The sequence below is a fragment of the Poecile atricapillus genome, chromosome 2, assembly GCF_030490865.1.
Source record: "Poecile atricapillus isolate bPoeAtr1 chromosome 2, bPoeAtr1.hap1, whole genome shotgun sequence".
NCBI lineage: Eukaryota > Metazoa > Chordata > Aves > Passeriformes > Paridae > Poecile > Poecile atricapillus.
In genome coordinates this window covers 27398474-27413370 of record NC_081250.1, presented here as the reverse complement: position 1 = coordinate 27413370, position 14897 = coordinate 27398474, and the positions used below count along the sequence as shown (strand labels likewise).

General features: G+C 36.6%; 1 protein-coding gene across 1 annotated transcript in view; it reads left to right on the top strand.

Moving 5' to 3' along the window:
• THSD7A (thrombospondin type 1 domain containing 7A) overlaps positions 1–14897 on the top strand; it is a 267244-nt gene that overhangs the window by 238545 nt on the left and 13802 nt on the right. Inside the window, exons 19-26 of the mRNA XM_058833159.1 lie at positions 1750–1755; positions 2301–2434; positions 3085–3238; positions 4026–4167; positions 4640–4755; positions 10268–10385; positions 12159–12304; positions 12863–13037. Coding sequence (XP_058689142.1) covers positions 1750–1755; positions 2301–2434; positions 3085–3238; positions 4026–4167; positions 4640–4755; positions 10268–10385; positions 12159–12304; positions 12863–13037 — 991 coding nt within the window. The remainder of the gene's footprint in view (positions 1–1749; positions 1756–2300; positions 2435–3084; positions 3239–4025; positions 4168–4639; positions 4756–10267; positions 10386–12158; positions 12305–12862; positions 13038–14897) is intronic.

Below are 14897 nucleotides of genomic sequence, written 5' to 3'. Positions count from 1 at the left end.
AGGGAGAATGCTGGCAGTCTGCTAGTACATACATAAAGGGCTGTTGCAAAGAAGGAGGAAATAATCCATTTTCCATGGCCATCATGGATAGGATAAAAAGCAGTGAGCTTACACTGCTGCAAGAAGATTTGGGCTAAGCCTTGGGAAAACTTTCTAATAGTAAGGCTAGGGAAGCACTGAAATAAAATGCTTAAGACCTTGTTAAGAAGTCATTCAATGTCTCTCAGGGCTGACATGTTTGCCTGCGATTTGAGGAAGGACTGAGCACTGTGAAAGTTGGATGTGTCACTCAGTGTCTCTCCTGGGTTGTGCGTGCCAGGGTGGCTCCCAAACCACACTCCAGCTGAATAAAACTTGCTCAGTACTCACTTCAATAGGCTAAAAGACATCATAATTACAGTAATAACAGAGTCAGGTTTGATATAAAATGATGTCAATAGCCATCAGATGATTTCAAGTGAAGGAACTAATCTAAGACTGTTAGAGAAATTAAGGACATCCATATTTTCATTCATTATAAGCTTTATTTCCCCCTTATCAGGAGCAGGATAAGTATGCAATTCTTGTGCCACCAACTGCTGTGGCCTGCAGTCATACCTACAGAAATGCCAGTAAAGTCAGGAGAACACCACTTGTGTGCAATGCAATATAAAGTCCTCCTCTGGCTTTCTGTCAAGACAGCCGAATTTTATGTTACTGCAAAAGCTGTTGAGTGTGTGGGGTTGATGTATTTCTTCCTATGCTAACCAGGGTCAGACATTTCCCTGAATTAGGGCTTTCCTATTCTCATTTTGGAAATTCTGGAGAAGAATTCTAAAGAACAAATTTTCAGTGGAGTTTAGTACCTTCCTTAACATGCATTTTCACCACACACTTTGATGCCATTTATTATTTTTGTAGTTCAGAGAAGGCCCAGAGTATGCTGACTATGCTGGTGGTCTCGTGCATGGTATGACCAGCTGCATAGTGGTATGATACCAGACTCTACACATTTGGTGTTCAAGGCATTATATTTTCTGTGGTATTTTGTGGCAGTCTAACTCTCAAACCATCAGCCCTCTTTTTCTACGCAAAAAGGGTTGCTGAAAAGAAATCAAGAGCTTGTTTAAGACAAGTCCTAGGTTGTCCAGCAGTTTTAGTTGTGCTGACTTGATACCTAGAATGATATGTCAAATTAGCTGGTATAATTTCAAGGCAATGGGCTTTAAGTAATTTATGCATAATTAAGATATTCCATGAAGGACTTAGGAACTTTGGAAGGATGAGAATTGACAGTTCCATTTATTTCTTTGAATCTATTGCGCTTAATGCTGTCAGAAGAATTTCAGATCATAGAGAAGTCCAGTGTCCTCCAAAAACACCGAAGATTTTCTCATATCTAAGAGAGACTGGATTCCCTACTGTGTAAAGGTTTAATGCTCATTATAGGCAAAAAGGAGAAACAGTTCAACTATCTAACCAAGAAAGAAACTAGGTAATATACAATTTCTTCCCACCATTTGTGACTTATAAAATTTATTTACTTCCAAGGGCAAACTTTTTACAAATTACCTTATGAGAGCAAAGGAGATCCAAGAGAAAAAAATAATGCCTTTTGCTTTGCAGAAATAACAGAATATTGTCTATAATAAAATCTAAATTTATGCCATTTAAATACCTATGCTTCACTCTAATAATGCTGACTTTTTCTCTCTGCTTTTTTTTTTTTTTTTTTTTTTTCTTTTGGGTTCATGAAAATACTTTCTTCAGGCACAGGTAAGCATTTATAAAATAGAGATTTAAGCTCAACATGTACTTCTTGTTCAACATGTGCTGTCTGTCCCCTTTTTTTGTAATGTATATTTGAGTCAGTATATGGAACACTAGAAATTGCTATGTAAGAGGCCAGCTAATAACTGGGATAATGATATATTATAGTGGGATGGAATCATGGAGGAGAGATGTGAAGGATAAAGCTAAAATGTTAGCAGAGTTTTAACAGCATTTCTTAAAAAGTTGTACTCATGAGTTAGCCTAGTTACAGACTTTATGTTAGTTGTGTTGATGTTTTTGGTGGAAACAGCACAGCATGGGCTTAGGACAGAGAAAAACAGAGAATCCATCCTTCAACAGCTTCTGTCTTTTTGTTATTTCAGTAGTTTTCTAGCAAGCTTTTAATCTGTATTATTGCTTTAGTGTCTAAATCATCAAGTTCATATTTTTTATTCTTCCCAAAAAGAGTATTAATGCTTTTTCTGTATGTTCACTTTTGCATGTTTATCTTACCTGTGTGCAAAACTGATGCTGAATGTGAATTCCAGGTGTATGAGGTAGTCCCCTGCCACAGTGACTGCAGTCAGTACATATGGGTTACTGAGCCCTGGAGTGTCTGCAAGGTGACCAACGTGGACTTAAAAGAGAATTGTGGAGAAGGTGTTCAAACAAGGAAAGTCAGGTAAAAAATATTGCTCTTCCTTCACTTTAAAGAACCTTCACTTTCAGTTTTGGCTGTATTTAATTTGGTGTATGCCAAATTTATTTATGGTGTATATATTTAATGTGTATGTAATGCCTAGTGTTGAGTCCAGACCTGGACCTTGGCTGATACAAATAAGAATTAATTCAGAGAGTGCAATATGACTCTGTTCACTTGTTATGGATATAGACCTTGATTCCTAATTTAATCTATTGGTAATTAAAAGGCATCTGTGTAAATTAAGGATTAATACTAAGAATATAAATTTTTTGAAGTTTCAATAGTTCTGGATTTAAAGTTAGCTGAAGTATGCACAAAATATGTCTAAACCATAGTATGATTTGCATTCTTCTGGTTCAGAGGCAAGCTAATGTCAAGCAAATCACCTGCCCAGCGGCTCTCAGCAAATCATTGATAGTCACTGTCTAAATTATGTGCATTCCTTTATATTGCTATCATCTGTGAAAACAAGGATTGTTTCTGGCTCTTCAGCTTTTCTTGGATATTCACAGATCAATATTTATTTCATTTATGTGCTGACAAAATGTTAAAATGCCTCAGAATACTGTTGAACACATACCATACAAAATCTATGGCAAATGAAGTTTATGTGCAGTTCTTTTTTCCAGGTGCATGCTGAACACTGTGGATGGTCCTTCTGACACAGTAGAAGACTATCTGTGTGATCCTGAAGAGATGCCACTTGGTGCTAGAAAATGCACACTGCCATGTCCTGAGGACTGTGTCATGTCTGAGTGGGGATCGTGGTCTCAGTGTTCTTTGGTAAGAAGCATACTGAAGTGTCACATTTGTAGTTTTGGGAGGATATTTTAAAAGTGCATGTATGATGTGCTTTGCAAAGGTGCTGAACTGATTACACCTGTAAGTATCTATACATAGTGTCATCTTTAGGGTTTTGGGTTTTTTTTGTTGGCTGCAAATAAAGTGTGACAGTATTTTCCATTAAGCTAAATTCCTCCAAAACACAGACTAAAATGTGCCCAGTGGTCACTCTTCCCAGTGTGGGGTGCCTTCTGTGTGGTGGAATAGCTTTGGCAGTGGCTTGTGATTCTGTCTCTGAGCCTAGCTCTGAGCCTCTGCATAGCAGCGCAGTCAATGAACTGAAAATGTCATTATCCTGATACAAGTGACAAAGTCTGCAGATCATGACTGAGCATAGAAAAGTAATTTTGTGTCTCCTCTCCCCTCCACTCTTGATGGCAATTTCAAAAAGAAATGTCAAAAAAATCCAAAACAAAACCCAAAAGTATTTCAGGACCTCTGAGGGGCTTTGGTGCACTACATTATAGCATTTGGAAAGTGAGCGTCTCAATATCCTGTTTATGAGTGAAATAGTTCCAAAGTACTAATACTGAAATACTAGTTAGGAAAATAGAGTAGTGTTACCAGGTTAAAGGAAAAAGAGAGGGGTTTCTCTTATACATTAGCATGAACCTGTTATTTTACACTTGTGTTTTGTGAAGGGATTATTTAAAAGGTTGTTGTAATGCTGCTTACAGAGGTATCAGGGTGCTAAAATATTTAAGCTGTTTCCAATCTTGCTTTCAAGCCATGCAATGGAAGTAGCGTCCGTGAAAGGTCAGCTGAATGCCTAAGACAACCAGATGATGGAAAGCCTTGTCCTGCTGCCACCGAGGCAGAAGCCTGCACTTTGAACAAGAACTGCTACCACTATGACTACAATGTGACAGGTATTTGTATTACTGTGCTCTAGTGGCCCCCTGGGACCACATCTTACAGCTCATTTCCATTCACCTTACAGGATGGATTTTTCTGCTTTCTGTTCTTACCCAGAGGCAGCTGTGAAACTTGTACTGAAAACTCATTCAGGCTGTTTGATTTAGATAAAATATTAAATTGAGAATTCGCATGTGAAATGTGCATGCTCACAGTGCAAAATGCAACTCTCATATCATTTTGTGATTTACTCAAAATCCATACAGACAAAACCAAATAGGAACTTTCCAGGAAGGTACTGTGGCATTGACTATTTGCAGTAAGGTCACCATTTCCAAAAATGTGTAGCAGCTGGGTTCCGTGAGCCTTCGCATGTGTAAAAGTTGCTTGTGAGGGTTATTTTAGGCCATCAGAATTAGGTGGGAGACAGGATCATTATGAATTCTATCTGAAAGTCTGCAATGCTAATGAATTCCTCCTTTTCAGACTGGAGCACATGTCAGCTCAGCGAGAAGGCTGTCTGTGGCAGTGGCATCAAAACGCGGATGCTCGATTGTGTTCGCAGTGACGGCAAATCGGTTGACCTGAAATACTGTGAAGAGGTGAGTGGGTACCTGTGAGAAACCTCCCTTCTAATGGTGCTAATTAATACTGAGCCAACTGAGCTGTATGGCATCTTCACCAGATGTTTTGCAACACTATTCATGGGTTGTTAAGTACCTCTGAAATGAACCGAGCCATCAACTGATTTTTATACTATTTCCTTTGGTTACTTTTATGTGCTTCTGTGAACATATGCTAATTATTATGTCCTGAAGGAAATGATTTAGAAACAATAATTAATAAAGTAGAATAAAGGTAATAAATCTCAATCAGAATACTAATCATAATTCTAATTTGATACAACTTCTGCGTGGCGTCTTGGACACCTGCCAGTATCAATCATTTACTCAATGTGTTGGAAAATATTTCTCACGTGTCATTCTGCAGCTGGGCTGAATGCTAACTTCTTGTATCCAGCTGTGTGATGCAAAAAATATCCAAGCTAGTGTGAAAAAGTGTACAGCATGAATGTAATATTAAGTAGGAACATATATGGAGAACTAGCTAGACAGGAGCCCTTAAGTTTTGAAAGAGCCATTTTGCAAATGTTCAAACTAACCTCCAATTTGACAGCACTGGTTTCCTGACATTTTGTGTGTCAGTCCTAATGCTTTCAGTTGCATGGAGACAGTAGCATGAGAAAAAAAACATGAAGACACCACCAGTACTACTTTAAGAGCAATCCTACATGCATTTCTGTAAAATAAGTAACTACACTTGTTTCAGCTGCCATTCCCCCACCATCACGACATCAGAAATAAAATTACTGGCAATGGGGGAAAGGCCTCCACAGCAATTTTGGCACCAGCAGCTTTTCTGTGGGACCCTTCTGGACACTAGCTGCTCTCAGGATGTGCCCATAGAAAAGAGTCTCATCAGAAGTGGAGGGAATCAGGAAACTCATCATTTACCTTGCACTATAATGTTGTAAAGGCATTTCTGGCCTACTTAAACTTCTCCAATCTCCTCTGACATCCTGGATTGCTGAATCAGTAAGATCAAAGGCAGAGAGTTTCAGCTGAGACTTAACATCTGTCCCATGTTCCTCCTTCCCTTATAGTTCTTGGGTTTCTAATCAAATCTAATCATTTCACAGAATGATAAAATGGTTCAGGTGCAAGGGTTCTTAAAGATCTTCATCTTAAAGATCAAAGCCCCTTCTGTGAGCAGGGTCACCTCTCACTACAGCAGGTTGCTGAAAGCCCCCTCCACCCTGGCCTTGTGAACACGTCCAGGAATGGGACAGCCACAAAAACTATGTCTCAAGAAAAAACTCAGGATAACTACCTACCAGCAAGTTGCTGTGAAATTAATAAGGCAATGCATTAATGCTTTTTACAATGTTTTAATGTGTTAAAAAAGATAAAGCAATGTCAGTAATTTCTGTAATTTCTAAGAGATTGCAATAATGATTCATTAATACCAAGACATGATGTAAAATGTCCATCCAAACAAATATTTCAACAGAAAAAAATATGATTTATTTGATTTTGTGGGAAATTATATTTCTTGTACTATAAATCAAAGAAATTATCCATGTTAACCAAAGGTTTAAAACAATATTTAAAACTGATTGCATTTTACACTGAAATCTCATTTCAGAAAACCTCTGGAGTTTTCCTGCATTTAAGAAATGAAAGTTTATTATTCAGAGAAATAATGAGGGCAAGAATATAATATCTCAAGAGCTACTTGCTGTAAATGACTGGCCAACAGACGTTTCTGCAGCGGTGTCCTGGATTTATCAACAGCCACTGTGCTGCATTCTTATTTGCCTTTTTGATTTGCTAGATCATTTAGAGACACATCTTCTTGTAGAAAGCTCTGATCCACTCCCTAGCCACTCAGTTAAGACTATTTGTTGAATTATGGATGTGTAAGCAGTGGTCCAACGAGGTCAAAGGCTGATCCAATAACTGAGGAGTAAAACCTGTTAACCTGATTAACAAGCAAGCCAAGCTGTTCAGATCTTAACAGACCCTTCACTCTAAAGATGTGTAACTCAGTGACCTTGCAGGTCATGAGAGGAGAGTGTTCAAGAAATTATCAAAATGTGAATACATACTATACACTTCTTGCTAATGATCCTCCAGGGTGGGGGCTTCCACTGCGTTTTTGCATGATAAGGGCAGAGCAGAAATACTAAGTGAAGTTCAGAATAAGGTGCATGTGGTTGGAAAAGTTGATGAATATGAGAAATATGAAGTAATTTTGTAATGACCTAGCTAATGAATTTTCTCTGGGCTATCATAAAACTTTGTACTAGATGTATGAATAAAGATTTGCTTAATTTATGTGGAGGTACATTTACTGAATTATGTTTCTTATTATTATATGCAAAGAAGAGAGCTCATAATAGATAAACCTACCCTGATCCCTAAGAAATTAAGACACATTATTGCAATGAGTTTCTACATAATATATGGTTCACAAAAGTAATAAATCCATATATAAAAAAAAATCCTTCATGGTGAATTTTGCCTATAACTATCTCCAGGTATGAGCATCAGCAGAGTTAAATACTATCATTCAATCTGTGCCCCTGTGTTCTGGTTTCCTTATGTGTCCATATGATCTTGTGTTTATTTGAGTAGATCAGCTAAAGAAGGTAGCCAGTCATCCTGATTACTGCCAAGATAAATCAATTTCTAGAGCTTATTTCCAAGTCCTGGTAATGTTAATGTAGTTCTCTTCAAACTCTCAAAGCACAGTAATACTGGATTACTTGGTTTCTACTTATCACAAGAACTTGACTTCTCTTTCTTTGAATATTTGAAAATCAAATCACCTAAAGCAAGCTGATCCTGTTCATATTACTTTTTACAGACTTATTTTCATTCATTTACCATGAATTAAAGATGAGAAAAGCCTAGAAAACAGCAGTTGTGTCTGCATTAAAAAGCAGACTTTGCTGGTTTATTGGTGAATAGTCTGCTCGTCAGATTACATGATTAACCTACAGCAGCAGGGTTTAATCTTTGGTGCCAAACTTTCCCATAAACAAATACAGATACTTCTTGTGGATCACAGGATTTAAAGAGCATGCTGGTGTGGCAGCCTGCTGCCCCTGGCATGTGTGACCAGAAGCACAGAGCACACAGGTAGCTTTCAGTACTTGCCCGTGTTGAGTCAGAAACCACAGCTTATCCAGAACAAAGGTGTTAGGGCAGGGGAGCTACTGAAGAGTTCTTCAAATATTTTCTAAGATCTTCCAGTTGAAGATCTTAGAAATTGAATTGTGGTTCATCAGTTCAAGGAAGGAGAGGGATGAGAAAGGAATATGTGAATACTATTTAATTGCAAACTGTCAGTTGTTCCCCAGATCTATTTAAGCAGCACTTCAGTATCTAAGACATGCAAATAGGAGGTCACTGTGGGTAATCTGGCCTTCAGCTTTCTCCTCTTCACTGTTAATATCTTTCTTGGGCTTTTCCCTCTTGAGCTGCTGAAGTCCAGCTGAGAAGACCAGTCTTGAAAGAGAGCAGTCACGTTTCTATAATTGGCAGGAATCAATTCAGCAGGCTTTAAAGCCTTTGCTCAGAAGGTTTGACCCAAATATGTACTTCAAAGAGGGTTCTCTAGCTTCCTAATCATCCAAATTCCAGATTATCCAAGGTTTCAGGTGTTGTCTGTGTGTGATAGCTGTATAATCAAGGCTATACCACCGAGAAAAGCCAAGAACTTATCCTTTCATGATAAAAGTGAACAGAGGTCCAAACCCTCATTTGTCTCAATAAATGGTACTGCAAATGTAAATTTAAAGCTTGGTGAGTCTATTGGGAGGAGATATTTTCAGTACTTATTGGTAGTTTATTTATGGAGGACATGTTAATGTTGTACCTAATTATTGCTCTATGCTTGTGCTTAGTAGGAAGTAGTGGGTTTCTCTCCTTTTAAAAGTCTTAAATACTGGTTTTACATCATTAACTTTTCCAGTCATTAAAATTAATAGGTCTTGAAATGTCTAGTTTGTTTGTTTTTTGTTTTTTTTCTCTTAACTAGGTGGGGATTTTTCTAGTTAAAGATATTCACAACTGCCCAGGATTCTGAAAGGCCTTAATGATGATCAAGGTCTACTTGTGAGGTCCAGGGAAGAGGACAGTCCTTTGTGCTGGAAAGCTGCAGATCTGTTCATATTAGCAGGACTGATTTTCTTTCACACTTTAGATCATGCACCCTATAATTGACCTACCCTTTTAACTCAGCTGTGCAGGATGCAGGCATTATTATGCTGATATTTTTGCCATCAGTCATATTTCATCTTGCATCATATATTCTCATGTGTGTTAGTGAGAATATCTCTTTCCTTCCATGGATGGGGAAAATCAGGAGCAAATGAGTTTATAAGAACATAGAAATGGCTGGACAGGATCAGAGCAAAGCACCATGTAGTTGTCCTGAGCATGATTATAAAACTCTTCCTTCCCTAGGCGTCAGACTGAATCATAGCTGGGGAAAAACTGAGAACAGAATGTATTACTGGGAAAACTTGTCTCTTGACATTTATTTCTCTCTCCCCTTCTCTCAGACTCCTCCAGCAACTAGAGCTTTTACTTTATGGATTTTAGAGGTTTCTGGTTTTTTGCGAAGTTTTTCAGAAAAAAGATGCAAATATGTATTTTTTTTGACAAATCATTGTCAGTGTCATATCAGTATCTTTCATGGATAGAATTAGACTAGACTAGACTAGACTAGACCAGACTAGACCAGACCAGACCAGAATAGAATAGAATAGAATAGAATAGAATAGAATAGAATAGAATAGAATAGAATAGAATAGAATAGAATAGAATAGAATAGAATAGAATAGAATAGAATAGAATAGAATAGAATAGAATAGAATAGAATAGAATAGAATAGAATAGAATAGAATAGAATAGAATAGAATAGAATAGAATAGAATAGAATAATCATGCACTTATACAGCACATTAAGAAAAAACCAAGAGAGGCATAAGCAGATGCCCTAGGAAGAGTAAGCACAGATACAAGAATTTCCACCTACTCCTTTCACAGCCTCCACCTGTTTTCAGTTCTTGAACTGCCTATGCCTGATGGGGTTTCTGTGTTTAAACATTCAGATTTCCCTTCCATGAACTTGTTCAGTCTCTCTTGAGCTCCTGTGAACTTTTAGCATCTGCAACATCTTCTGAATATCCAATATTTGTTCATCCTCCTCGTTTTGCCAGTTTTGAACTTGGCTTCTAGAATCACTTCACTTATTAATAGCTGTTCAGTATTTTTGCATTCCTCTTTCAAAATACTTCATAAATTATTTTGGCCTTCACCTATTGTAAAACGTAATACTGTAGAGATGAAGCCCTCCATTTATAGGTTCTAGTTTTGCAAATGATCGATGAAAATAGGATTTATGCATGTATACAAAGATCAGTATATGCATTAGGACTGTCTTGAAGTGAGAATTTTAAATGTCCTAATTACTTTTCTTTTTACTTTGCACTGATGATACAGGCTTGGAGTTTTGTGCTGACCATTTAACAATTTCTTTCAGCTTGGTTTGGAAAAGACATGGCAAATGAATATGTCCTGTGTGGTGGAATGTCCTGTGAACTGTCAGCTCTCTGACTGGTCCACTTGGTCTGAATGCTCTCAAACATGTGGCCTTACAGGTCAGTGCATACCTTTGGCATATTTTAAAGACTGAGTTCTCTTTTTTTTTCTTTAATAAAAGCAATAATGCCTCTCTTTGCAGAACTAAAAAATGTAGCTAGGTAGGGAGAGTTACAGGAATGTAAATCAGCCTTATTAATGGAAATAATATGCTTGAGTGAGACTGCTCACTGAAAATAATGGGAATTTGGTCCAAATATTTTCTGATTCTGGGAAAAAGAGTGAGATATGATGAATGATATATTGAGACAAAAGTAAACATTGATTTGAATATTTATTCCCTGGTAAGGAGAGAAAGAGGAGGGAGGAATTTTCTCCTAAAATTTCCTAAAATCTCCTAAATTTCATTATTAGTGGTGAGATTAGGTAACAACAATTAAAATTGTTCAAAAAACAAATTGGAACTGATCTATTTCAAGAAGTTATAGCCATGTAATAAATCAAGTGACCAAAAATCTTAACTGCTTTTGTGCACCCACACAAATATCCATCTGGCTGAGGAAGAATTTTGTAAGAAATCTACTCTTTGCTGTTCTTTGATTTTTTTCTCCAGTGCTTTTCAAGAAAATCTTTTTCTTTCTCCTGTAACATCTCAGCTGGAGCAGCTGTGAATTCAAGAATGATGGGGCTCCATTTGGCAAACATCTTTCTAGCTGTCTGCAGTGAGCACAGCTGTCTGGGAGATTGATATTGTTCTGCTTATGCATGGTGGCTTGTGTAGCTTGCTCTCAGCAAAAGATTCATGTCATTATCATTAGAGTACTCAATTGCAAGTGCATGAGATTGAAATGTGGAATTAAAGATTAATTATTTTGGCTGGCTAACATCAGGTGTTATACAGGTAACGCTGTGTAATGCCTTAGTTTAATATAAGCCTCACTATATACATTTAAATAAATACATCTTTTTTTCAGACTTGGTTCTTATATTTATCTATAAATATATTAAAATACCACAGCTGTGCTGATTTTGTGGAAACCTTTGTGAGGTGACAACTCTAGACCATCCATTTGGCCATTCCTTCTGACAGAGAAGGAAATTTTCAGTTATGTTCAGTACATGAAGCCTCTGTAATGAAGTGTAATGGCCTAATGTCCACAGCAAGATGAAAGGAGAAACAGTTTATATATGTATTTGAAATAAAACCTGTACCTCAGTGAAGCTGGGTAGCATATCACTCATGGTTGAAGAGGAGATAATTATTGGATAAACTTACTGTATTTTAATTTTCTTGGACCTGAGTGAAGAATCCTCCATCTTCTGCAAACTCTGCATGTCATGTTTTCCACACAGACAGTGACAGCAAGTGTCAAGTTCTTCTTTGCTGGAATCAGACAATTATGGGACACATTTCTGTGTTAACTTAGGGAGGAACACAACATGCTGGCCTCTTCTAGCAGCAAGCTCCAGGTGGAGGAGCAGGAGTCCACTGAAATGCACAAACATGTTTTCATGTTCATAAAGAATATTTTTCTTTAGGCTTCTGAACTAGGAAATTTCTGCTTTTGTTTGCTGTTACAGGAGCTATCAAAATCAGACATCCTCCTGCATTTACACTACAAACAAATGTCAGAATATAAAGTGTCTGACTTGGAAAATATGAATCAACCTAACAGACAAGAGCCAACAGATCAGCTTTACAATCCAATTTGTCAAATCTGGAAAAAATTTCTTTATTAAAATACAATAGTTTTCAGCAAAATAGAACCATCTTGAGGAATAAATCAGTCTAACCACTCTTTTGTTAGTTATACTGCCGGTTTTTGTTACAGGAAAAATGATCAGAAGAAGGACCATAAATCAGCCATTTCAGGGTGATGGAAGGCCTTGTCCCTCTCAGATGGAACAATTCAAACCCTGTCCAGTAAAACCTTGTTATCGATGGCAATATGGTCAATGGTCAGCATGCAAAGTAGAGGTAAAAGCCTTATGGGACTTAGAAGTAATGGAATGTGTGGATCCAGGCATATTTGTGATATGCCCAGATACCTCCTTATCAACTGTGTAAACAATTTGTTTCCACCTCTCTTATACAAAAACTAAATTTTGTTTTGTTCCTTAGATTTCATATTTATCAATAAATGCAATGGTTCAAAGTATAAATGTAAACTTTAGTACCTGAGAAGCATCTTTGCTAATAATTTAAATACTTGTATTGTAAAAGAATATCAGCAGAAATATATTCACATATTAGAAGATATCTTCACTTGACATACTGCTCTGGTTGCAATTCAAAGTCATAATTAGCTCCATAATTTAAGGAATAAGTAGCAGTGACCAGAAATTTTGGGTTAGGTTTTTTTTTTCTCTGAAGTAATGAACCATGTCTTCTCTTGTTTGTCTTCTTTTTCTTCTTGTTGGAATGAGTAAGTAGTTAAGCAAAAATAATAGGAGTTGGAGTGACAAGTAACTCAGATCTAGTCTTTTAGCACTTCCTTCTGTCCAGCATCAATCAATATATGTTCTCCTCCTGTAGGATGCTCAATGTGGAGAGGGAACACGAGTGAGGAACATCTCCTGTGTGGTTTATGATGGATCCATTGAAGATGTTGGCAAAGTAGTAGATGAGGAATTCTGTGGAGAAATAGAGCCTATGATAGATGGTGATAAGAAGATAATACTGGAGGAAACCTGCACTTTCCCTTGTCCAGGTAACAAAACTGTTCAAATAAACGTTGTGTTTCAAGATTGGTCAGGTGTCATTACAGCTTTTAGGGACTAGCATTAGCCACAGGCAATTAAATCTGCTTTACTGATTAGATTCATCTATCAAATGACCAACAGAGTTACTTTCTAAGAATGGCTTCATGACAATAAATCAATCAGAAAAAATGCTAGATTTTAAATTTATAAAAGATGTGATTTTCTGTCAAAATTGTATCTAAGATGTATATATTTTTTCACAAAATCCATTGAAGTAAAACATGTATTTATAAGAAAGGGTGTTGGTTTACAGCTAAATATTAGTGTTATGTGTGTAGATTATCTAACAACTTTATTAAAACTTTCACTAGTGGCTAAAAACGTAATACCTTTTATGGATGTCTAAGGAAGATAAGCTGAGGCATCTTATTTTTTTCTTTGGAGGTTCTATTCCAAATGAAATTAAAGTTTTGATCTCTGAGAAAACATGAGTACCTCTAGTTGTTTAACTCTCTGGATGTAACGTGCACTATCATTGCCTTTGTAAACTGAGCCTAAAAGAGCTGTTATGAATGATCAGGTCCATGATGTTCATACAGAGAAAGATGAAGAGCATATAAGAGTTGTTTACTTTCCAGTAAAAACCCTCCAGTTCATTACAAACACTTACTTGTAGGATTTGAAGTATACTGCTGCTGTTTAGTAGCCATTAATGATGGATCTTCAGAAGAGGTGATAAACTCCTTCAGTTCTAATGTAGCTGTCATTTTATCAGTACTCTGTTTTCATTCTCTTGAAACTCTCCTCTTCCCCAGAATTTTTTTTTTCTAGTTCATTTCAGATTGGATTGAAGGTAAAGTTGTCTCAATAAATAGAAATTAATAAAAATTGGAGACATTTCCATCACTGCTTTGTGCATAGCATTCCAGTTTCACAATTTTCATGTATTTTTACTTCCTAAGTAGAAACTTGAAGAATACAAAGACTGTAGTTGTTTTCATATTAGTGAATTTTATAAAAAAAATATAGCTGCTTACTGATTGTGTTAAAAAATTTGCTGAGCAGGGACTTGTTCTTCACAATCTCACATTTAGCCAGCAAAAATAACTGCCCTGTGGGGGGATGTGCTAATGATACGCCCCAGCTAATGTTTCCAAAAAATCACGACTTGTTTTCCTATTATGTATACATCAGTGCGTCAATTATTCATTTCTTTGCATGCTTTCCTAAGGTTGGCAAATAAAATTCCTTCATTAATCAGGCATCCGGTCAACACAGTACTGATTATATCTGTCATCAGTATAATGCAAGGTAGCATGAATTTTTAATGGCTTTCTCACTGAAATAATGAGAACTAAGAGGTTTATTTATGAGTTTGTGCACAGTCTAGTCCCATTTTCTACAGCAGTTTTAACAAAATGGTTTCTTTGTGTTGTGCCTCAGATCTTAAATGTTCTTTAGCTGATCGTGCTAATTAGTGTCATTAGTATAATTTTTTTTTTTTTTTTAGTTTTACACTATAGAATTCTCAGGTCTATTATCATAACATGAAATAGCAAGAACAGACATTTTAATCATGTTTCCATTTCCTTTTCTTGCAAAGTATTTTCCATCAGTTGCTTTTACGCCTGTTTAGAGAAAGTCTGCATGGGGATAAGCAATAATTAATCTTTTTAATAATACACAATGTTTTCTAAGATCTATGAGATCAAAGATGAATTGAAAAAATTATATGCAAATTTAGCATATGACATACAGTGCACAATATCTTATAATGTACCAAAATATGGACATTGGGTAGAGCATTGTAAAGATTGATGAGGGTGATCTCATGGGAATGCTACAAGAAACTAAAACTGCTTTAGAGC